This window comes from Poecilia latipinna, unplaced genomic scaffold, assembly GCF_001443285.1.
Source record: "Poecilia latipinna isolate Pla-1442-1.1 unplaced genomic scaffold, P_latipinna-1.0 Scaffold1405, whole genome shotgun sequence".
Classification (NCBI taxonomy): Eukaryota; Metazoa; Chordata; class Actinopteri; order Cyprinodontiformes; family Poeciliidae; genus Poecilia; species Poecilia latipinna.
Window position 1 is genome coordinate 58674 of NW_015114021.1, and position 10485 is coordinate 69158.

A 10485-nucleotide genomic window follows, 5' to 3' on the forward strand; every position below is an offset into this window, starting at 1 on the left:
TGTTGACTTAAATAAACTCACTCCATTCAGTATGGTAAGCTAAGCTATTATATCAAAAATTAGCTAAGATGCTAATTTTAGTTGTAAGGCTAATGTTGAAATAAACAGCAGCCTTACAAACAGCAGCCAGTATTCTCTTATTACCTAATGAATGAGTTTTTGGTTCAGGATTGTAACACTTTGAAATAAATAAATTCAGACACACTACTTCAGTTGCCAGTTGGCTACCAGTGACCTGCAGAGGTCAGGACCACTCTGTTCACCGTTGTGATTTGCCTTCAGAACAAAGAGCTCAGTGCTTTGGAGTGCATCTTCCTTCCTGGAGATGACTACGGGAACACACACACGCACACACACACACATACAGGGACACACACATTCAAACAGCCTCGTGCCGACTCTGCTGGCATAATTAGAAACATTTGGGATCATTTGCAAAAGAACACAAACTCTGATGGGATCCAGATGCACAGTTGGATTTCACAGAATATACAGGAACCCTTATTTACGAGGGGCCGTTGCTGGCTTCTCACCCAGGGAGATGTGTGTCTGTATGTGTGCGTGTGTGTTTGCTGTCTATGTTTGTTCACATACTGAATGAGTGCTTTGGACTGGATCATCATAGTCTGTTCAGACTTGGTTCAGTAGCTTTTAATTTTGTTTGGTTACATAATGTAAGCCCAGTAAGGAGAAGTTTTAAACAGTGTTTTGTTCTCGTCACTTCAGTCTTCTTCTTCTCTTGGTGGAAACTTCTGTGTTGGACTTCTTCTTTCAGTCATGATGTTTCCTGAAGGAGACATCCATCGATGAAAGTCATTGTTTGAAATCAGTCACATTTTGGTAAATGCTGCCATCTAGTGGATATTAACACGCTTGCCTTTTTTTCTTTTTCAAGAACTGCTCTCCTTTTTTCCAGATTTGCTCATTATGAGGTACATTTCCCTACATTGTTTATAAGATCTATATTATCTGTACTGCAGAAAGGTAGAAGCTATGACCAATGGATTCTAAGGTGCTGTTGACCACATCACATTAACCAAAAACCTACTACATACCTGGAATCGGGTTCCTCTATCCTCAGACACACTGTGAGGTTCTAGATTGTATCGGCACCTGGCAGAAAACTCTCTAACCCAGTTTTCTGTCCTCTGCTATCCTCACTGTGCAAAGAAAACAGAGGAAGGAACCAATGAACCGTTACTCTTAGAAAGGAATAGAGAAAGAGGGCAAGTTAAACCACATTTTTAAAATGTACTTACTGAAATAAGTTAGAGATGCACAGATTATACCACAGATTTGGTCAAATTGGACCTTCTGATACTGTTTTGAGCTGATTCTGATTATTCTTTAACTATTAAAATATCAAAATATTGTTGTAAATGTTTCTAGCCTTTCTGCCATAAATTAATAATATTAGGACCAAAGACCAAGCCATACTGTGTGTTGTGTAGGAGAATGATTTCTGTAGAACAGCGGTTTTACTGACTTAGTGTCAATTTATTTAACTCATTATTGGGTCTTGCAGGACTTTGACTGTAAAAAGCAGTGTTTGCATATTCCGTAGCGAATTTAGATCCTCATATGAACACAGAGTTTTAATCCGGCTTCTTCCATGACAGACAGAAGGTGAAAGGTTAAAATGTTAAAACAGAGAAACATTGCAGTATTTGACCACCCTTCTTGGCAAAGTCTTGCTCTCTCGCGCTCTCTAGCAGCCTGAACCGAACCACAAACATCTCTCAACGTGTCAGAAAATAGTTTTCTTTTGAACAGCTTCTTGTGTTCCTGTGCTTCCTTGGATTTCTCCTAATACCTTAACAATACTTACAAGAAGAAACGATGAATCTCTTTGCTGCAGAAACAACTTCCACATTTCTTGTCATTCCTTTGATTTGGAGTAAAGCACTTTGGATTTCCTTTCCTATGAATGATGGCATACAGATAAACCTGGCTCGGTAGTGTTTAGGTATGGTGCAGTCACTGATTGGAAAAAAACACCAGATTTGAGTTTCTTTCTGGTCGGATTGCGAATGATTCTGGTATCTAGATGAGTACTCGGTGCATTTCCCGAATGTAGCTGTTTATCAGAAACAATGCTGACCTTTCCACAGTGCCAACAGCATTCTGCTAACAGGTCAGAACAACTGTAAGCCTTCAGTTATCCATCACCACCTCCTGCTTCATCTGAAAGCATGATGTTGCTTCAAAACGTCAACCAGTGCTGGTGTAAAGCTCAAAAGGTGGATCAGGTTCCGGTGAAATGGTCTATGGAAGGGAGAATCCCTGCAGAGACAGAGGAGTTAGAGAAGATGACGGGTGGATCTTTTTCAAGATGAGTGGATGTTTGTACCTGGCGACGGCCGACAGAGGGTTAGCCTCACTTCAGCTGGGGAGTTCTTGAACAGCTTTAGCACTTGCTGCACCAAGAGATGAACAGTGGCTTACACAGATATCAGGGTTCACTGAGGCTCATTCATGAAGGATATTTCACAACTTTTGAAGTTAAGTACAATTGAATGGCGATAAGAAACAACTGTAGTTTCTGCTGCAGATAACTCTCTTGCTGTCTTCATTTAGCATAAACCTGAATGAGTTGGTCATTCTGGCTCATTATGTAATAGAAAAGTAAGCTAGTGTAAAAATCTGTATTGAAAAAACATTAACTTAAACCATTTAAAGTAATTATGAGTTTTATCATTTATGTCTATTAATGTAGTGGTGTAATAATTGATCCAAATGCAGAGAGGAAAGATGAAAAGCAAACAGTTCTTAGTAAAAACTAAGAACTAGAAACTTAAGATTACACAGAAACTAAAAGGACCCTAACCCTAACCCCTAACCCTACCCTAACCCTAACCCCTACCCTAACCCTACCCCCTACCCTAACCCTAACCCCTAACCCTATACACAAGGAGCCAAGGAAAGAAAGAATACAAAAACTAAATTCTCACCTACAAAAGCATGAGAAATCTTAAAACTAATTAGTTAAATATGAAAAACAAAGAGTGACAAATCTCAAAACAAAAAAAAAAACACCAAAGATTATGAAAGTTCCTGTTTCACACAGGAAGATGATTGGTGGTGCACCACCTCCGATCTTAATTTCCTCTTTAGTTGCCATTTTAAAAAATTTCCACGACATATAAATGTGACGAAAGGTTAATGGTTAAAGAAAGTGCATTTGTGTAAATCATGATGACAGCTTTGAGACTGGAGTTGTTTTAAAACAGGACAAACTTGAGGACTCTGGCCTGCTTCTGTTAGCTTCTGAACACAGACACCAACACAGCCATCACTTCAAATGAATACCTAAAAGTAGCTAGTTAACAACCATTTACAGTCATGACAACAGTAACAAACAATTTAAAAACTCAATTTTACACATACTGGATAGGACAGCTCCTTTAGCGACTGGCCGTTGATAGCCAGCAGGACATCTCCCTCCTGAATTTGGCCGCTTTGCTCCGCAGGCTGGCCAGGGAAGAGCTGCTTTATCCGGACCAGGCTGCTGAAGTCCTTGGTGGGTGGGTCCAGCTCACACATCAGGAAGCTAAATCCCAGACCGTTGACGTCCTTGGTCAGAGTCACCTCCTTGACATTTTCTTGGGGTTTTGGAGGAGGAGGCAGGACAGTGAAGCAATGTGATAAGGTCAAAGGTTGTGTTGGAGGTTGGATAGAAGAAACGGATGTGGGAAAGAAAGGACAAATGAAACCCAAACAGTAGCTGCTTCTCCATTACAAATGTGCTTTTTTTTGTGATATTTTGCTAATGTTGGAAAAACACAGTTTTGTAGTTTAACACTGAAGAAGAAATCTAATTGAAGTCACACGTGAGTAAGCTTGTTCACGTGATAAGTCAAATAAAAACATGGCAGTGATGGATGTAAACAATTACATGATGATGAGCGCTAGCACTCATGCGGCGTTTTGACTTAAGAAAATTGTAGTCGGCCATTTTACAGAAGAGCTATGGATTCAACAGTATTGAATGACGAACTAAACTTTTGATGATGCCGTGAGCGCTCCGATGCATTTCTAATGCAACTGATATTATCCCAGTAAAGGCTGAAACGATATTTTCCTTGATGGATGCAACTCATTTAAATGCTAAGTAAGACATAACATTTCCATATCATTGCTCCTGCCACTGCTAATGGAATATTATATCATCCTTTTTATTGCATCAACATATATCCTAAGGCTCTGTCCACACTAACAGACACTTTGCTTTCGTTGCATTTTCTGTATCATTTACAGTTTGATAGAGTGAGTCGTAATTTCATAGCTCAGTGTTCTCAACAGAAAATATATAAGGCAATATGATAATTCAACATTGAGAGTGAAATACATTTCACTCCTTCTGGATACAGCTGAAATTAGAGCCATCTGTGGGCAGTTTGGGCTTTTGACGGATATTACAGATGTATGACAGACGTCTTGTTGACGACTAGTAAACAAATGTTGCTGTATGAAAAAAATTCAAATAGCAATCACACTTAGCCTTTCCAATAAATAGATATAAGAACTGCTATGACATTAAATAAATTAGCATTTGTGGTAGTTAGCATTGGGCTCTAGGGCTGGGCAATAACTCAATAACAATGCATATCACAATAAAGGCATGATAAATATCAATAGATAATACGTCCAATATAATGTTCAATAATTTCACTGAACTCCAATTCAGGAAAGCACAGCATTCTGGGAGACGTAGGCAGAGGAAAGGCATTAGCAACTAAGCTAGGTTGACGGCATCAACTAACCCTCTTTGAGTGAGTGGGTTAGTTGAGCAACAACCTATTGAGTGACATGTTTTAAGTTCCATCATCGTACCTCACAACTTCTTAAAAATAAAAAAAACAATGGCATGGAGTGAACGGAGAAAATGAGTGCAACAGCTTGAGAGGAAACTGGATAAAGGAGGAAAGGTTACATCATCAGTTGGCAGTATTTCAGATATTTAAAACAAACAAAAAAACTAACAAACTATAGATATCGACTGATATGAAACACTTGTTTTCCAGCATATTGTCCAGCCCTAGGTTCTAATTACCATAGGATCAATACTGTTTTATGGACCACTATGGCGACGCCCCTGTGGAGGACAATATATAAAATGTCACACTTGTACTTATCTAACTGGAACTATCTTTAATGAGGACTTTGCAGTGGGATCTTAAGAGTTTGTGAACATGAAGGTCTTAGTCATCTGAAACAACAGAAAGAAGACGGTTCCAAAATTCCTCCTCAACAGTCGGAGAACAACTATTTGAGGTTATTGCTGCTAAATGTGGTTCTGTTACATTTTTACAATCAGTAAAGATTGTATTAGTACTAGATATCTAATATTTGTAATGACTTCACACTTTTTAGTGCTGTGCAGTTCAGTCCGCTGGTCCTAACCTGCGTTGAAATGTCCTACCATCAATGACGAAGCTGTAGTCTCTGGAACGGTCAGACCTTGTGCTTGTGCGAGAGCTGAGGGAAGATGAGCTGTTGAGTCTCAGATGGCTGGTGGTTTGACAGACTCTCTGATTGGAAACCGGACTGTCTGTGTCAGCAATCACAGAAACTTTAGGCAGGCTGACTGACTCCCGTTTCACAACAAAGTAGACCACCTAGATGATAGAAGAGCAGAGGAATGAATAGCCCTCACAAGACAGATTTGAACATGTCATATGAAGATTTCTACAACCAAATCTATGTCTGTATTTGCTAAATAAGGCCTAGTATTTTAAGCATATTTGGCCACTTTTATAAAAAAAAAACTGCCTTAGAAAAGACGGTCATGACCTTGAAGCATTTTGTAGGGAGTATGGTGTGCCAGTGACAATCCTGACAGCTGTCCAGTCCCACTATGAACAAAGAGCTGTATCCATATTCTAGTCAGAATCTTAATCCTGTTCCTGGGGCATGTTGGACTCCACCAGGAGGGGCTTCAAGACCCTGAAATTCATGATCAGAATCTCAAGGTACAGTCCTGGAGAGGAGGGTGTCTAGTTTGGAAACCTGGAGGGCTCGTCATTTCTTTTTGTGGATTTAGTGGTTCTCTTGGCTTCCGCAGGTCATGACCTCCGTCCAATAGGTACTACTACAGCATATTGCAGTCAGGTCTGAACTGGCCAATGTTCAGAATCAGTTCCTTCAAGTCTGAGGCAATGGTTCTTAACTGCCAAAACATGAACTTTTCTCTCTGGGTTTGGGTCAGTGATTGCCTCGAGTGGAGAGCACATTGGTGTCTTGTTGATGAGTGATGGTGCAAGCAGGAGAAGATAGATGGATTGGAGCTCTATTTGCTGTAATGCAGGCGTTGCATAGCTCTTTGTGGTAAAGAAAAACTGAGCCAAAAATTCCCCATACTCATTATCCTCATTACCAGATTTTGGATAAGTGGGAGACGATGAATGTATTGGTGGGTCGAGCAAAAGAATTGCAGATCTTTGGAGTGCAGTTCAAACCCATGCTATTCCCGTCCATTATGCCCATCAGTTAACCTGTCTGTCACTAGAGGACCCAAATTTGGGTCCTCTCGTGACAGGGGTGTCAAACTCCAGTCCTCAAGGGCCTCTGTCCTGCAACTTTTAGATGTGCCTCTGCTGCACCACACCTGAAAAGAATAATTAGGTCATTAGCAAGACTCAGGAGAACCGATCTACACAGGGAGGAGGTAATTAAGCCATTTCATTCCACTGTTTTTTACCTGTGGCACATCTAAACACTGCAGGACAGCGGCCCTTGAGGACTGGAGTTTGACACCCCTGTCATTGTCAATGACAACCTGAGACCAACAGGTTAAGTTCAAAAACCTTGACCAGATCATGATTATTACATTGGAGATGGTATCAGAATATCTAGGTTTCATTTTACTGGGACTTGTCCCAACTGAAATGTGTTCTGCAAACATTTCCAAAATTAGCTTTTGATATACCAAACTTCCAATTGTCATCTGCATATGCAAGTTCTTTGCTCTCATGTTGTCCTTTACCTCCCCGGTTTTACCCAGACTCTCCACAGCCTGCTGGTAGGTGAACCCATGAAAGTTAATCCCATCAACCTCCAAAATTCTATCACCTGTAAATTAAAAAAAAGTGAACAATGAAGACGGAAAAACAGACTGATCAGATTTTACACATTGATACGTTTGAAACGGAAGTGTGGTACCTGTGTGTAAACGTCCGTCTCTCTCTGCTGCCCCTCCTGGAACAAGACTCTTGATGTAGATTCCCCCGTTCTGAATGTTAGTGTTTGCTCCACCCTAGTTAGTTAAGAAGAGGATTTCCTTAGTTGCATTCATGATATGCTGAGTCATTTTATTTATTTAGCACCTTATAAGAGCAACTATATTTACCTAAAGTGGTAAAGATAGACTTTAACTAAAAACATTCTTGTATATGATGACCAACCAAGAGAGTCATTTTTTTCATGCTAATTGGTTATAAGATGAACTTTGTAATATTTAGTATGAGAACTATATTTCCTCATAATACATATTTAATAAATCATTTATAGATTAAAACTAAGATTTTAATAATGTCATTATAATCTGATATGCTGTATTTTGTTGGTGTAAAGTTCTGTGTCATGCTCTGGCTCAGTTTTGCTGAGTTTATCAGTGAGGATGAGCCAACCCTTGGCATCCCCATCTAATCCTGTCAGACCTCAGATGTTAATCAGCTTAAGTGGAAGAGTCTTTGGGGGCCACTGCTTCAGATCAGGTGCTACAGTTGACCGTTCACTGCCAGCATTGAAAGCACATTTATCAGAATGACAGGTTTTCGAAAGTAAAGCTGGAAAACCGCCATGCGTTGCAACCTAAAAACTTGCCAAACACTCACAGAGATGCTGATGCCCAGATTTCCAGAGATCTTCCTGAGCTCCACAGAGATCTCCTCTGGCCCCACACAGTTCAGAGATGGAAGTGTAGGGCAGCCGTCCTTAGGCAAATAAAACACAAGGACCTTGTCATTACATTGTGTATTAGTCCAAGTAGTAAACAATGAGAATATCCCAACAGCAGAAAAGATCAAGATTTAAGCCAAAATGTTTGAAGGGAACACAGAAGCAGCAAGGAGAAAAGACAGTTTTTCAAAAATACACACCTTAAGGAGTTGACTGAATATGAATACCAATGACATCATGAAAAGGAAGAACTAAGTGTAGTTTGAGTTTGATTGTTGTCGGTGTCCTCAAAAAAATAATTTGATATCTACAGTAAAACCAGATGAATCATGATGAGCAATGTGTCATTCATTTAGAGTGAGATTTTCAGCTGCTTCCATCCACTGCCACTGTGTTTTTCACAGTGGCTTAAGTAAAGCATGGTGCCAGTTATCTGGAGAAATAGAGCTGCTGATACCCATTCTCATTGCAGCAACAATGCTGGTCAGAACTGGAGCAAATATGTTATGATTGATATAATTTTAGTCTCTGAATTATACTTTTTGTCACAATAGGTCACTGTTGTAAAAAAAACCCCAGGTAGATTAGGCTCATCATAATTTTATAAATTTTCACTTTATATCATATTATACTTTTGTATTTTATGGTTTAAGTAGCCATTGTGTTATGTGCTGTTGCTCAGGTTTGGTGTTCCATCATGTTTTCCTTTTTTTCTACACTAATTTACATCAAGTCATTTTCAGTAGAATAGAATATGTGTTCAGCTGAGGCTTGTTTGTCAGATTTAAAGTATCTTTTAAAAATAACACTTATGCAGGTGTTAAACTTCCTCTTCATTAATCCCAAATATGTAAATTAAAAATGGTTTTTAGTGGTCTGATGTAATATTCCAATTTAAATTGTTGTCTTCATTAGCTGTACGTTGGAAAACCATAACAGGAACAGAGCCTGAAAACATCAGTCTTTGTAATTCATTTATATCATAAGTTTCACTTGGTGAACCGAGTTACTGAATTAATAAAAAGAAATAAAATATGTCCACTAAAATGGCTCTACCTGTGTACTGGGGGCTCGTACGTCCCGTGGGACGTGCAGCCTGTTGGAGGCCTTTGGTGTCATCATGACGGAGACAATCTCATCCAGGCTATCGTCTCCTGAACGTCCGTCTGTCATCAGCGTAGTCTGGGACCCATATTTTCTCAACATGGGAGAGCGAATGCTGACGGGACTTAGTGGGACTGTGGAGATGAAATCAAAACTTCATTCTTTGCTTTTCTTTTCAGTACTGAGACGTTTTGTTTATTTATTTTTAATGCTTTAACTAGAAACCAGACTTGATTTAGTATCAAATAAGTAATGAAATGCAAGCAATACATGTTATGTACAAACAACCCAAGGTTTAGTAAATCAGGTAGAAGGGGTATTGGGTTATAGATTAATTTTTCTACTTTCATATTAAACCACAGTAGGTTTTTGTTCCAGCTACAGCTGTTCTGTTTGAGCTAAGCTAGCCCGGATGCTAACTAGATTAGTAAGGTTAGCTGTCGTTTCTGGCTAGCAGACAATCATCATTTACCAAAGCAGAGTTACTCATCTGAATCCATGAAATGTTTTTGTGGAAAGGGCTATTTTCAGACAGAATTGCTTTAACCTTCCTCTATTCTTTCAAAGTGCAAATGCGCAAACTAACCGAAGTAAACATGCTAACTGAACCTAGACGGTCTGTTTCTTTATGTGCTCACGTTCTTTATATTTCCAAAATTATGATATTTAATTCAAAGTGAAACGGCAGAATTATGACTTTAATTTCAGAGTTTTTTAGTGGCACTAGTCCTTTTCCATGCTTGCATAAAAAAAGTCTAAAATATATAAATCAAGTTAGGACATACATTTTTTGAAGATATACTTTAACTATATTAATTTTCAAAAATACATTTTTGAATGTTGTGTGTGTTTACTTTTAGGCAAACAGCTCAGTATCTGGCAAACATGCTAACTGAAAACTCTTAACTTTTTAAAATTCTTTCTTTGAATTTATTTCAGTTTTAAAGAAAACTTTTTTTTTAAATATATTTTCTAATGTGTAATTTCAAATTTCAATCAAAGTAGCATGTATGTTTTCTCAGTTATATTGTATACTTAAAAAAAATTTCTGGACATGACTATGACTCTGTAAACATGATAACTTGACAACAAATCAAGCTAGCAAGTTGTCTGTTAAAGATGCTACCTCACACCTATTCTGCCAGTTAATCTAGAGAAATTGTATTGAATTTATTTCAATTAAAAACAGTTGCATTTTTTTTCTAAGATATATTTGAATTTGTGACTCGAATTATCATGTAGGTTTTTTGAAGTACCGGTATATAGAAAAGCATTTTTAACTGCCTGTGTTTAAGCTATCAAACAAGCTAGCAAGGCACCTGTTCAACATGTTGACACTTAATCTGCTACTAAATTAGTACTGAAGAAACTGTTTTGAATAGATTTTTCATCCAGATAGTTTAGATAAATGTATTTCCCCCCCCCCCCCCCCCCATATTTTTTTTTTTTTTTTTAACTTCAAAAAAAAAAAACAACAAAAAA

At 38.5% G+C, this 10485-nt stretch overlaps 1 protein-coding gene across 4 annotated transcripts in view; it reads right to left on the reverse strand.

The window, feature by feature from the left end:
- Positions 1-635: 635 nt before the first annotated feature.
- frmpd2 (FERM and PDZ domain containing 2) overlaps positions 636-10485 on the reverse strand; it is a 30082-nt gene continuing 20232 nt past the window's right edge. For 3 of the 4 annotated variants that reach the window (XM_015056787.1, XM_015056785.1, XM_015056784.1), the window contains 10 exons: positions 8956-9137; positions 7836-7934; positions 7162-7255; positions 6986-7071; positions 5423-5618; positions 3388-3602; positions 2351-2417; positions 2102-2283; positions 1056-1160; positions 636-787 (listed from right to left, as the gene is read on the reverse strand). In XM_015056787.1, the coding sequence (XP_014912273.1) occupies positions 2246-2283; positions 2351-2417; positions 3388-3602; positions 5423-5618; positions 6986-7071; positions 7162-7255; positions 7836-7934; positions 8956-9137 (977 nt within the window). In that variant the 3' untranslated portion in view covers positions 636-787; positions 1056-1160; positions 2102-2245. Of the gene's footprint in view, positions 788-1055; positions 1161-2101; positions 2284-2350; positions 2418-3387; positions 3603-5403; positions 5619-6985; positions 7072-7161; positions 7256-7835; positions 7935-8955; positions 9138-10485 lie in introns of those variants that run through there. The other variant, XM_015056786.1, reaches the window with a different exon arrangement.